Source organism: Grus americana, chromosome 4 (assembly GCF_028858705.1).
Source record: "Grus americana isolate bGruAme1 chromosome 4, bGruAme1.mat, whole genome shotgun sequence".
NCBI classification, from domain to species: domain Eukaryota; kingdom Metazoa; phylum Chordata; class Aves; order Gruiformes; family Gruidae; genus Grus; species Grus americana.
In genome coordinates, this window is record NC_072855.1 from 17,655,502 (window position 1) to 17,670,630 (window position 15,129).

General features: G+C 36.0%; 1 protein-coding gene across 12 annotated transcripts in view; it reads right to left on the reverse strand.

Annotated features, from left to right (window-relative positions):
- LCORL (ligand dependent nuclear receptor corepressor like) overlaps nucleotides 1-15,129 on the reverse strand; it is an 84,246-nt gene that overhangs the window by 42,756 nt on the left and 26,361 nt on the right. For all 12 annotated transcript variants that reach the window (XR_008576847.1, XR_008576845.1, XR_008576846.1 and 9 more), the window contains exons 2-4: nucleotides 14,294-14,359; nucleotides 7,399-7,478; nucleotides 7,027-7,156 (exon numbers count right to left, since the gene is read on the reverse strand). Coding sequence is in view for 8 of the 12 variants with exons in the window: in XM_054823847.1 (XP_054679822.1) it covers nucleotides 7,027-7,156; nucleotides 7,399-7,478; nucleotides 14,294-14,359 (276 nt within the window). In the remaining 4 variants the exon portion in view is untranslated. The remainder of the gene's footprint in view (nucleotides 1-7,026; nucleotides 7,157-7,398; nucleotides 7,479-14,293; nucleotides 14,360-15,129) is intronic.

The window sequence follows — 15,129 nt, forward strand, 5'->3', positions numbered from 1 at the left end:
CAGTAAGACAACAGGTGTAAAAATGCTAACATATATGCAGAAATAACAAAAGAACAATGGAAGTTCAGAGATAGAATTGAAAAACTGAATTATCTAGGAACAAAAGGAAGTTTCTGCATGAGAGGTGAATTGTAGCTCTAGACAATGAAAACTACTAGCTTAGCTTAAAAAAACAAACCAAAACAAAACCCAAACCCAAGCAAACAAAAATCTGACAGTCAGTAATCAAGAAACTCTGACAAAATGAAATACATGAAACATCATCAACACTGAATAGTCTACCATATAAATGGTCTGGCATGACTCTGCTTATATAGAGGAAATTAATTTGTGGCATGCACCTCAAAAAATCTTCTAAGAAGTTTTTCTTAGAACAGGTGATCATCAGTGCAAATGGGAAAGATAGTTATTTTACATTCTGGTATGATCTGCACCTTTAAAAAGCAAAAGATCATAGAGCACAGGGGATACCTACCATTGACTGGAAGACACAGCAGTCTGGAATAAATTTCTGCTTATTAATCACCATCACCAATTATTACAAAACTGCAAGACAAAATTCCTTCAGAACTGCCAAGTTTCTATTGCCTTCCTATCCCATTTTAGACTCTTCACGCTGGTAATATCCAAGCATGAATTGCTTTTAGGCACTTGCAGGAGAAGCCTGCTTTTCCATTACGAGCAAAGTAATCTTTTCACCTAGCTGGAATAACAAAGGATTTTTTTTTCCTTTTATAATATTTTCTTTAGTATTAGTTTTATTTTTTTCTAATATTTTCCAAATACTCCCTATGGAAGAATAAATGAAGCAGAATTTCTCATATATTCAACTGCTACAGCTACTGGCAGTTTACAGATTTTCAGTTTATTTACTCTAAAACAGTAATAAAGCGGGGGGGGGGGAGCATATAATCTGGAAGACGTGCTCCAGGAGGGCACATGAAGTGCTCTTACTGCTAACACATATTCAATCTACAGGGCTAGCCCACAGTTAGTCTAAGCTTCACTGTCATAAATGCAAATAGTGTCGCTATCACATCTTCAGTATCAACTGTTCTATGGTGCAAGTCATTAAATTGTAATTCATGTTGGAAGGACCTTGGGAGGTCTCTAGTAAAACTGCCTGCTCAAAGCATGGTCAACTATGAGATCAAATCAGGTTGCTCTGGGTTTTATCTAGTAAAGTCTTGAATACTTCCATGGATGGAGACTGTACAATCTTTCTGGGTAGCCTGTTCCACTCCTTGCCTGTCCTCATTTTTTCTTACATAAAAAAGAACCTCTTGTTTCAATTTGTCTGTAACCTTCCATTGTTCTGCTATGCACCACTGTAAAGAGTTTGACCCTGTCTTCTCAGCAGCCCCTTCACAGAGGTACTGGAAAACTGCTCTTGATCCATTCCTATTAATGCTGCTTTGCTTCCTAGTGGAGAACGAAGCTGTGGATTCATAACTTGTATTATGAGGAAGTAGCATTTTAGATTATTTTGAAGTTAGAAATAATTTCCCACAGCTGTCCAAATGATATAGGACAGAAATGAGAGAGGTGTTAGACATTCACAGGAAAGAAGAAAAAGTGATGTAGTTTCATATACTATTTTCTTTTTACACATTAGAATTTTGAAAGAAAAGAGATTTTTTAAGGGTAAATGCAACTTTTATATAGTGTTTTATGAATATGAGACTCCTGAGTGATCAGAATCGGGTACATGCACTTGAATTGTATTATATAAAGTCTAATCACTTACATTCAATGGCTCTAAGTCTGTATTATTATACAAGTATGCAATGAAAACATGTAGAGACCTGTAATTTTAAGTTCGCAGTAGCAAAGTTTCACTACATATAGGAAATTTGTAATTAGTCATATAAAATTTTTAAATCCATTTTATGTATTTTGGGGTAAGAAAAGTATTAGGTCTCTGAGCTTAGTATCACTAGCAAATATTTCTTAATTATTATCAGCAGATGGCACCAGATATACTTTGTATGACCTAAAAAGTTTTTATTCTAAGATGTTTTATTAGGAGTCACGGTTATAACTACTTACAAAGTTTTAAATCTACATGCATGTATCTGTTTAAACTTCTATTTTTTCACATAGTTGATTTACAACACAAGGGAGCTGTATTTACTCCATGGATCATGTATGTACATACATACTACTTTAAACCCAGCAGAACAGTCTCTAAGGATTTGGTTGAAAAGGTACCTACAGTTTCTCTCAGATCACTGTAGATCTCCTGATATTATTAGAAAAAGCGAAGGCTAAATGACACATTTGTATGATACAATCTGATATTTTCTGCTTCGGATTGTCAAAATTACAGTCAGAATGCAAGAGAAGGCAGTAATAAAGATGATGTGTAATTATGACTAATTGCAATGATTTATTTTAATTCAAAGCTCACATTTAGGTTTCAGACTTCCTCGGTTTATGTACTGTACCACCTTGTAACTATTCAAATCCATACTCTTAACTATTCTGTACATTAATACTATGTGTGACCATTAGACTGCAACATACCAAGTAACGACCGATTTAACTGACAGTTCAGACTTACATGTGTAGTTAGCAGGACAATGGACAAAGAGTTAGAAGCTCCCAAAGTAGTGCTCCACAATAGTATTCTAGTTCTTGAAAAACAGTATTTTTTCATTAAAAAGTCAGAATAGTGACTTAATTTCTCCTCTAATACAATACCAAAAAGCAGTGGACATCAGCAGGGAATCACAGGCCCCCTTGTACCTTACAATCCTGTTGTGTGAGTAGCTGGACTAAGAGCACCTGGTTGCTTATCAGCATGCTTCCTGTATTCATTCCTGCTCTCTCCTTTTCACAAAAAGGCCATGTTTTCTAGAACTACCCCACCTCAACAGCCACCAAACTGTCCCAGCAATATTTTTAGCTCTACACGTGAACTTGTCCAGCTGTTAGATCACCAGCAAGTTTAAAAGAGAATACAGCAATTTATTCTGAGCCATGTATCATTAGTTTAGTTAAATTGACTGATCAAACAGAAGGAATAAGGGTCAAGTTCACTCTAGTTTTCTGTTCTTCTAAACATTCAATGTTTTTCCTTCCTCTACTCAGGTGGTAGTTTTCATTATTCTATATATGGTCATATCTCTAAGAATTTTCTTAAACGTAGTTGAAAATGATCAAGAAATTCAGAAGTCAGTCAAGGTAGCAACACTGGCAGTCAGTCAGTCAATGCAATCAGTATGTTTTACTTCCTTAAGAAAATAGCTGACACCCTGCTCAACACTCTTTCCTGATGAACTGGAGGAAGAGGGATAGCAAGGATGTCGTATAAGCTTACTGCACACGCTGTGACAGAGATCTTTCTCAGTTCTTACAGAAAACCTTTCAGACTTAGAAAGGACAAATCAGATTTCATAAAATTCTTAATAAGGAACTGCAGATATTGGATCAAGTAGCATGTACATCTCAAAACTACACCTCAGAAAGAAACACTTTTTTCTGTAGTCTGAGATTATGTATGCAAGATGACATTTCATAGGTTTGCCAAATTATATATACACTGTCCAAGACGCATAATCAGCTTGTGACATCTATGCATCTGAGATATAACTAAGCAAAGAATGGGAGAACACAGAGAGTTAAATGCAGGTATAGGGTATGGTGTAAGAAAGCCATAGTTATGACTGAAATTATTTTAGGAAGAGACGTATACCTAGGAACAAGGAAGAACTTCAAAAAGCTTACAGGGAAATTATTTTGGTATGGAAAACATAGCACTGAAGATGACTGACAGAGCTGCCTAGAGAATCTGGCAAGATTCAAGACATCCCAACCATTTTACTCCCTCTAATTTTGTACTTCCATCTCTTAATTTCTGCAAAAGTTTTTCAGGTTTCTACCTTTTCACGGTGGATCATGTACTGAAGATAGAACCTGATTCACAACTGTGAATGCATTTAAATGACCTTTTCTTTTTTAAAATGACTTGTTTGTTTTGTTTAAAGAGGTCACATTGTATATTCTTGGAAGATTTTTTTCCCCACATGGAATATTAATGTGGATCAATAGAAACCCAGAAAGTTAATAAGCCATGATCAAAATATCTGATCAACCTCTTAAACTATGGTTCTGCCATGAAATGTTGATCACATATGCCACATTCTATAATAGTAAAAAACCCCCCAAAACCTAATATGTAGTTCTTAGAGCACATCATGTTTTTTCCTTGTAACTGCTTCTCTGACAAAAGAAAATAGATGTATTTTAATGTTATCTAAGTGGAAAAGTATCACAGTCTACTCTGCTTACAACACCAAATGGGTAAAGAGAGATGTCATACCTAGGAAGAAAACATCTAGTTTTCAGATATATTGTTTAATGGAAACAATCAATGTTTGATGACAAAAATTACTTTAGCTTTACTGAGGTGTCTGCCAAGAATAGGCCTTTCCTACAGATAACCACCTACCAAACTGGTCTTTCACTAACACATAGTGAAGATAGATTCCTAATAGGAAGACTTTGTTACTTATAGCCTTTCAAGAGTTCACCCATCTTGGCAATAATTCTATCATCCTCTTAAAAGAAAAGAGGAATCATCTTTGTCTGGGATTCTACAGACAAATCTTCATCTATGAATGCCTGAAGGTTGTGTGCTGTAGACAATGATATAGCATGGCTGCATGTTTTGAGATCTTCTGAACTAGTTTCCACCCCCCCCAAACCCAAAAACCAGCCTGCACATTAAAAAACCCAGCCATATACTAACTTGTTCTAAAAAAAAAGGATGAGACCAATAAACACAACTCTCAAATTTGCTCACTAGTCTCAGAAGTTGTTCACAGAGGCCCTAAATGAAACATTACGATAGTAAGAGACAGTATATGATCTTGAGGAGTCTGCAATCCAAACAAATGAAACAAGCATTACTTCCATTTTAAAGACAGTCAACCAAGTCATTTTTTTTTTTGACATTGAAAGGGCATCTGTTTCAGTACCAGGTATAAGAACCATTCCTTAGCTAAACAATTACTTGAAATTGATTTTATTTTTTTCCTTAAGTTGATAACTGATCTCAAAAACCTACAAGAGTTCAGAAAGCAGACTTGGAATTTCCCTAGTAAAAGTCTTCACCTTCCGCCTACAAAGCCAAGACAATTACTTAAATAACTAAGATTGGTTTCACATGCCCTTTGCAAATGCAAAATTTTATCTCCTTTCAACTTCCTATAATTTGAACAACTTAAGAGATTTTGTTGGAACCTAAACTGAAGCAATATTCTTAAAAAAACTCTTCAGCAAAGTACCACTTACCCAAGAATACACAAGTCCTTCAGCCAATCACAAAAAACAATCAGAAAATACTTTGGTTTTGTTTTTTCAATAGACAAAACCTTTTTAACCTAGCATTACTGATCTGACAGATTAAAAAAACATAAGGAAGATGCTAAAAGCCAAATGCTCTTTGTGAAAAACTTCACAAAAGTCCCTTTGTCCGGTAAGGTGAGGTCACGCCAAGTTTTACTTCTCCCATGATAAAAGTTCCTCTCAAGGAGAATCAAGAGACAGCATCTCCAGCAGAAGCATAAAGCAAGTGAATGTGGAAAAACACTGTACATCAAGACCACAAAACTATCTGAGAAAGTAGAAATTTGAAGGAATAAAAATACCTGCCTAAGGAGATGCCATGCAACTGGGCCTGTGATGAAAATATAAGAATTTCAGAAGTAAGGAGGTGGCAACTTCACTGGACATTTTATTTCAAATGGAAAATAGTTGGTTTTAAAGAAAGTCAAGGAACAAAGACGGACTCAAAATACTATTGCACTCCATTCAAAGTTCTTTAAAGCCCTAAACCTTTAAAGCCCATAGGCTGAAGAGACACATGACTTGTACAGAAAATAATTCCACCCACACCACGTTCAAGGGCATAGTAATCTCTTCCTGCTACACTAAGGTAAAGGTGAGAAAATTAACTTTGTTTTTTTCTCCCACCTACGTGAAGAAAGAGAATGTGTCTGACTAATTCGTTGTTAGAACAAGAGAGGGCTGCCTCTAGTCATGCTCAGCTATTTTGACATCCAAGGACACCTACTAAACCCAAGAAAAACCTGTGAAAGTTGAAGTTACTGAGTAGAGCTGCATTCACATTCCTTAGACATTTAAGGCAGAAAATGAGTATTTTTGCTGCTGTTGACAGTGACTAGCTAAGTAACTTACATGAACCAAACTGACTTGTCAGTCACTCATGTACTGCTATAATTTGCTGAGTGCCAAAGAGCAACGATAGTGAAAGAATTAATGAGTTACTACTAAATACTATGTTTTGACAAGAAGTTTCAACCTCTGACTTGGATGTATTTGAAGTAGCAGCTTTTGTGCAAGAAGATCTCAAATACCATTGTGTAGTCTGTAAGACAGAATCTCTCACCTAAAATAGTCTTCTGCTGAAAACTAGAGGTGAGAGTTTAGGAACAGAGGTGAGAGTTTAGGAACAGAGGTGAGAGTTTAGGAACAGAGGTGAGAGTTTAGGAACAGAGGTGAGAGTTTAGGAACAGAGGTGAGAGTTTAGGAACAGAGGTGAGAGTTTAGGAACAGAGGTGAGAGTTTAGGAACAGAGGTGAGAGTTTAGGAACAGAGGTGAGAGTTTAGGAACAGAGGTGAGAGTTTAGGAACAGAGGTGAGAGTTTAGGAACAGAAAATTTTTAAATGCTTAAATTTCCAGAGAACAGCACCTGAGGTTGGCATGAAAACAAAGTAGCAGCTCATGGTAAAAACCCAAACAGACATAATGAACAGGGATTCAGGAGAATAACGCACAATACTATAGGACTAAAAGCAATGGCAAGTAAGAAGCCTTGTGCTTCATTTCGTGATTCACGTAAGCAAAGAAAAAGATTAAGGAAAACCAAAGGAATAAAGAAGAGAAACAGCATTCAGTAAATAAATAAAGACTACTTAAGAATCAAAACCAAACCTAAATAATTTGATTCTTCTGGATTTGTGTCATATCTCTTAATGCAGAAGACAGGCTTTTATTACCTTTCTTTCGAAAGAGTGCATTTAGATAGTTTTCTGCTTGGCATTCAATCTTATCAGTGTTGGACTGGCCCTGAGATGACAGTTCCTCTGTAGGCGTTGACTGTGAAGAACCGATAACTGATGCACGATCCTAGAAGAGTATGAAGATTATATCTTTTAGAAGTTAGTCTACTGGTAGTACAATATGCAATTAAATTGAGCTATTGAGTGAAAAAAAAAAAAACCACTGAAAAGGTATTTACTATGAAGCCAAACCACCTCACTCCCTCTCATAGCCAAACTGTCTTTTGCAAAATTCAATTCTCTGATTCTCACTTTCATACCAAAAACTGGGCGTTGAGGAGTCACGCTTGATACCATGTTCATACTTACACTGACTGTTTCTTTGTGTAAATTACAAAAGGAACATTTCTCATCCATAGACCAGTCAGTCAGCTCTTCTGGCTCACAGTCTTAAAAGAAGAAAAAAAGCTAGATGTTTTAAACAAGTAAAAATAGATTTTGAGAACAAAATATACATCCCACAATTCTCAAATAAATTCCATCATAATATAATATGCATTTATTGGTACAATGTAATCAGTAGTATTCAATTCTTCAGATATTTCCAAAGTCTTATCTGGCTTACATGGCTCAACTTTTGAACAGCAGAGGACATCTTTCTTAAAAAGGAAAGGTAAACTCATACATTTCAGTTGATTACCTATCTCAGTTACTGGAGGCATCTGAATACTGTAATAAAGCTCTGAATTCCAGTCATCATTCCTTTTAACAAAAGTGTGCAAACTTGTAGCAAACTAAGCTAGGAATGAGGATATGAACTCCTCGTCATTTGAGCTACATGTGTTGTACTTACAATATTTTATTTTATACCATCGCTACAAGTAAACCCCTATACTCACTTGTAGCACTTGATTTATTCAGAAGACTTTAAAATAACTTTATAAGTTTTATCAGAAAACATACTTTGGTCTTGAGGGAATATAGGAGTTAAATAGATTGCCTATATCAAGTCCAGTCTTCTCCTACTGAAGAGAGACATGCCATGTATTTTCTTTAAACAAGTTTTTAAGCTCCATTTTAAAAGTTAAGAGTTTTCCACCACATACTCTTCTGTTCCTGAGCCACCAAATGCTTTAAAGCTTTCCCCAAACTGACTGTGCTAATAATTAAAATTAATCTTCTAATTTCTTGTTTAAATTTACTCATGGAAAGTTATTCCAGTTTGCTTTTGTGGCAACATTGTTCTTATACCTAAACAGTTATTGTTCATGGGTATTGAGCACCTTGATGTATTTACAGAGTATCATTATCCCCTTTACACTTCATTTTGCTAGGCTAGTCTACCCAGTTTTCTGTCATGAGATTCAACCCCATCTTTTCTGCACCACTCTCACTTGAGCACCTGTTCCCTGAACACAGGTGACCAAGATCTCAAGATGGTGCCTTTCTTTTACATTTACATCAGACTTCCTTAAACTGTAGATGGTACTTTTCCTACAGTATCCTAGCTGTGCATGCATCTAACACAGCTGCAGCATTTTGGCAGGCAAATATGAACCTGATTCACTACAACACCAAGGTCCTCTCCATCCCATTCATTTCCAGTTCATGCACTTGCAACCTAAACAACTCTCCCTCCCCACCACCTCCTTATGAATTACCAAATATGTTTCCTCTTTTTCTCTGTACCACTAAGTTACAATCACAGTTCTGTTAGGAAGGTTCTTGAGGTTATCAACTTTCAATAACACACTGTGGTGGGTTGACCTTGGCTTGTTGCTGACCCTCACCCAGCCTCAACAGGCAGGGGTAGAAAATAAAATGGAAAACCTTGCCAGTCAAGATAAGGACAGGGAGATCACTTACCAGTTACCATCACAGGCAAGCCAGACTTAACTTGGGGAAAATTTAGTTCATTTATTGCCAATAAAAATAGATTTGCATAATGAGAAAGGCAAAACTAAAACCACCTTACCACCCCCCTTCTTCCCAGGCTTCAACTTCACGCCTTCATTCCCGACTCTTCTACCTCCTCCCCAACCCCAAACAGCACAAAGAGGATGGGGAACACGGGCTGTCCTCAGTCCATAACAGTTCCTCTCTGCCACTCCTTCCTCCTCACATTTTTCCCCTGCTCCAGCATGGGGGCCTTCCCACTGGCTACAGGCCTTCACAAACTGCTCCAGCACGTGTCTTTTCCACAGGGTGCAGTCCTTCAGGAAGAGACTGCTCCACAGGCCCACAGTTCCTGCCAGAAAACCTGCTCCTGTGTGCGCTCCTCTCTAGGGGCCGCAGTTTCTGCCAGGAGCCTGCTCCAGCATGGGCTGTAGCTTCCTCCAGGGCATCTCCACCTGCTCCAGTGTGGGGTTCTCCATGGGCTGTAGTGTGGATATCTGTTCTGACATGGTCCTCCACAGGCTGAAGGTTCTACCTGCTTTACCATGGTCCTCTCCATGGACTGCAGGGGAATCTCTGCTCCGGTGCCCGGCGCACTTCCTCTTCCCTCTTCCTTCTCTGACCTTGCTGTCTGCAGGGTTGTTTTCCACTCCCCCCTGCAACTACTGAGCTTTCACTCTTTCTTAAATATATTATCACAGAGGCACCATCAGAAATAAAATGAATCTGAAAAGAATGAGGTTCTTGAGTGTGAACATAACACAAGTAACTCTGTATTATTATTTAAATCTCATTTACTCAGCTTTAAAATGCTAATTTAGAACAGAATTCTGTATTAATGTGTCATATGCTTCCAGGGATGCAAACCAGCAGTTTTGACAGGTTGGACAGCTGATGATCAAAAACAGACAAGGGATTTTTCTTGACTGGCCAGTAACAAAAGAAAATGAGTTATTTTTGCTGAATTAATCTAGCTGTCCCAGCCTGTTAGAGCTGTTTGTTTAAGATGTCCACAGATGAAAAAAACCTGCACTATTCTTTCATAACAAGCTCATGTTTTCATAGTTTTCCATGCAACCACAATAGATCTACTTATGAATGTTGGAATTGTGTGCATAACTCCAAGACAGGTTTTATATTTTCAGAGAAATTCTGCCTTGGAATCCTGAAGTTCCGCTGCTAAAATTCTAACTAGAGAGCAATCCTTGTGTGTCGCTGAAAAAGCAAACCTTGAGAAACCTCAGCTTTATCTAACACTAAATTTATTCAAAGAAGTATAAACCACATACAACATGACACATTAAAGTATGCCAGTGAGCTAAACAAAACTGCTGTCAGACAGCAGATATATACCAGATATATCAAATGCCCGGCATCCAACTGTCTCGGGTCACTACCACAGGAACATACTGAGACCAGTGTTAGTTTTTAACTACAGATAGACAACCATACTCTCAGAAGGATCAGAGGCACAGATTGCACTTTAAGCAGAACAAACTTTCTCTTAGCTGCACTCAATTTAGAATCATGATCATCTCCCCTCCCCATTTTCTCTTGCTTGGGATCAGCTGATGAAAGATTTGCTGACAACCTGCACTAGCCAGCTCATGAGAAAAAGTTGCTAAGATAGTATTAAAATGCTCCTGCACAACGTATGGTACAGATTATTACTTGAAACCTAAGTAATTTACTACAACACTGTTAAACCTGTTTCTATGTAAGAATAAAAGGTGAACTTTGACAAAAAGTACTACCTTTTTAATTTCTTAAGCCATTCAAATCTTTGTTTCCCCAAACCATTTTTCCTAAGGAGCCATGCTGAAATAAACAAATTAATACAGACATCTGTAGTACCGAACGGATTCCATGTTTACCTCTTAAAATGTGAAATAATTGTCTAGTAAATCTAAATGAGACAGCTTAAAAAATTCAGCCCTTACTTTCCAGTATTTTCCGCATTATTATAACATTCCAATAAGTTTTCCAGCTATTTGTCACAATTCTGAACAAATTATCTCCTTCCTTTTTATATGGCACTACTACTTCCTAGTAAGTACTTTAGAATATCTGAGGTGTTTATCATGTTCCTTCGTCTTTTTCATTTCATAAAAACTTGAACGATAGTAGAGATTCATGTTCCTAATATAATTTTTCACCCCACTACTGTATAGATGAATAAACATTTCAGAACAACCTAAGGAGAAAACAACACACCCTCAAATAAAGCTTTCATCCAGTATAAAGAGGTTTTTTCCTGGCAGAGAAAGAATGATGAGAGCTGCTGTTCTCCCACAAGGCACCGTTTTTCCTCTGTCCATAAGAGACCAGAACCCCAGCAAATAATCCCAAAAAAGAAAGCACACACATACCAGACAATTAGAGGAAAAGCTTCCTAACAGTTTAACTAAATATCTGTAAGTAGAATGTAAAGAACAACAATTTCCATGTGAATCTACTTAGCTGAAAATGGGTATAAGCAAGGGATTAGAAAGCCCTAAGGATTCAATAACACAAGAAGTCTTGAGCTCGTTTAGAACATGACCAAGGTCAGATGCCAAGATACAGAACTTGACACCTTTGCTATCTGAGGCTGCATTATCAAAGCAGTTAGCAAAAAAACCTGACTTGTCACAAAGGTGATAAGAACCATTTAAGCAAGCCCAAGGTAAATCCTACATATACAAGAATTTCAAGATAATGAAAAATCTTGCCATCTTCATGTAACTATCTGTTGTTACAGGTGGCTATTTCAATTTAATTGGTTTGGCTTCTCAGCAAGATAATTTCTGAGGCTTACAAGATATTTTCTTTGAAAAACTTATTAAAACAGAAGCGTATCTTCTACCATTTAAATTTGTCATTGGAATTTATTATTCTCTCAAGCAACTTCGAGCTAATGCAATACAATAATTTAATCTATAGATTAAATACTATTTCAAGACAGAACTAAGGAGGAAATATATGAATTGACACACTCATGTTACATTTTATGCACATTATTAACTTTTTTTCTATGTTACAAACAATACATAAATCCAACAATGTAAAAAGAAAAAAATGTTATTGTAGCTAAGCAGCATGTATTTCAGCAGATTCCCACACATTTCTGGATAAGAATGCCATGTAATTTCTTGAGGTTTGTTCAAAGAAACATATGCTTTTGCTAATGAGGCATAATGCTGCACGTTGACAGTACTGGTTCAGTGGTTATGATGACAAAAATGGACATCTTACAAGATGCAGTGATTTAGGCATGTTACTAAGAGTCTAAAAACTTGGGTTCTGATTCTACCAACTGTGTATTTTGTTAACTAAGGCAGATTATTTACTTTACAGATAATGAAACTAAGATACAAAGTGAAATTGACAGTGGAAAGATTTATCACAAATTTTAGTCAAGAGTTCTGTATTAATCTTTATAATGCAATTCAGGCCTCAAAACAGAAATAGCCTTGCATCCTGTACTGTAAGGTCTACCTCTACTACGTTTGTATCAAACATGGCAATTTCAAAATGGGATTATTGAAGTTACAGATACTATATCCATAAAAATGAACCAAAGATAGCAAGATAAGGTGGGCATCCCAACCTAACGCTCCTTCATCTCTTCTGCAGTTGCTCCAGAAGTAAAATCAATTTTACAGATGTGTCAAACATGGAAACAGGTTTTAACCACTGAAAAATTCAGGCACATTACTGACATACATTCTTGCAAATTGGAAAAAAATTAGTTTTTTAAAACTTTACATTTTAGATAAACATGAATTTAATTTGCAGGACAAAGTCACTGGGACATCAAATATCAAAAGGTCCTCTGCAAGCAATGGAAATAGCAGATCTGAAATAGGTTAAAAGAAGTCTTCAACAGCATCAGGCAAATAACCTAAAACTTTTCCCATAAGACAGCTCAAATATATACATGCAGGAACTCTAAAGGAGCAATATAATACCTTACTGTGTACTATCAGGCTCCTTTAACTGTAACACTTGTAATTCTGGTCATTACCTCAGTACTTCTGTCGTCTTACACAAAAGCAAAAAGTGTCCTGAATTTTCTTTCAAACCATAAACCTTTTGATGCAGAATAATAATAAAGCTTTAATCACTAATCAGTGTGAAGCCCAATACATAGCAACCCATTGGAAATACAACCAGAAAAAAAACCCAAAAGAAAAACAATACTGTACACTACTATACTACTTTGAAAAGGGAACAGGGCATTATTAATGTGCTTGCTTATCACAGCAGATAGAATCATTTTGGTTGGAAAAGACCTAGATGAGGGTACTACTCATGAAAATAAACCTTAACCCAAATTCGCACATTTCTTAAACGTTTTTAAGTCTGACTAGTGGCATGCTTAGCTTTATAAGTGGCAAAAAATATAGTTTTAAAACATCAGTAAAGTAGCATTTCAAGTTCGTCCCCTTTCCTTTGAAAATATTGTGTTATACATATGATACAGTCCCAGGAACTTGCACAACATGAAGAGGACAAAACCATAACCAATTAACACAATCATTCCAAACCTGTTCTAAGCAAAGTAAATAGTATAGGCCACTCTGCCTCATGTACTAGCACTATATATGTTACATGGTTTACAAATTACACTATCAGATAATAAATTGTAAAGAAGTGAAATGAAACATTTTGAAGGCTCGATAACAATATTTTTTAAAGCCATGAAAATGAACTTGACAGACACTTCTTTCAACACTTCAAAGCAGTTCTGTGCTGGATTTTCCTCCTCTGCTTTTGTTAAAGACAAATAATTTCATACTTAACTAACTAAAGACTAAATACTAATACTAAATACTTAACTAACTAAAGACTCAGGTGTTATTGACAGCTATTCCAGCAAAACCAAACCCATTTGGAATACTGCTAGGTCTTATAGTGGTAATAGAAAAAAAAATATTTATATGTATATATTTATATACACACACTTAAATATTAAAAAAAGCTTAAATTTTCTTGATCACTACAAGAAAACCAAATTAGCATTCATTACCTTCCTTTTCCCAATTAAGGTCAATAGGAAGCTGAGCAGCTTGTCTTCCCTTTCTAAAAGCTGTCCAAAAAATGAAGTAGGAGATGCAGTATTCCAAAAAAAATAAATCTTTCTCACAAGAGCTTCTCTGAAAAGCTTAGCTAACCCAAAATTTCCCTGCATAGGAACAAAACCTAGGTACCACTTTAAATACATTTTGCCTATGCACAGTATTGACAAGAACATGATGAAATAAACATTAGAAAGAAAAACAATTGAAGATTTCCTTTTTTAAATTCAATATATACTTTAAACTATCTTTAACTAAAAGAACAACTAATAAATTAAGGTCATTGCACTAAAATCTGTCTCATTTACCTTCAAATAAACTGAGGTCTCTTCGTAGCCTTGGTCCATAAAGCCCTTCTAAAATACTTTCAAAACCTGGAGACAAAAGAAACGTTTAAAACAGTAAATAAAAAGTTTCTTAAAAGAAAGCAAATTCCAGAACACCAGCAACAAGTATTCTCAAATTCTGAGAGCAATTCCAAAAATTGTTACATTTATCACACAAATATTTACTCCTTCCACTCTAGTACTATTCAACAGAATTAGAAGATAAAAATAAGGCAACTGCCATCTGCACACAATCAGCCTATTAAGCCATGCCCCAACAACCTCATTAGACTTAAAATAAACTACCACAGAATCTTAAAGGTGGGAGGATTAGTTAGCCTCATAGCTCTACACAAATGAAGTAGTCTTTCTCTTACACTGAGAATTAGAATCATGTATCAAGGGAGGGAAAATAGAAGAAAAATGGAGGAAATCTTCAAAATCAGAAACTTCTCATTTATGATCACCTGAAATTACATAATCTGAGCATGCTAATATTTCTACAAATATAAAAAAGAAAGCTTTTTTTTGCCTGGTAACAGTTCTCTCTAGTCCTCTGTATATGTACAAAAACGTTTTAAAATTAAGGATTAGATAAATCCAGTTATTTTCCAGATTTAACAGCTAGTCTGTTCAGGTATTTGGTAAAACAACATACTGTAACAAGGGAGAAGAGACACAGAGCAAACCAAATGATTAAAAAAAACCAAAAAACCCCAACAAAAAAATCAGAAGGGGAGATGCATGACAGCTGATGAAATATGGTGAGAATTTACCTCATCATCAATGTAACAGAAGTTTTGGTCAATATAGAAACA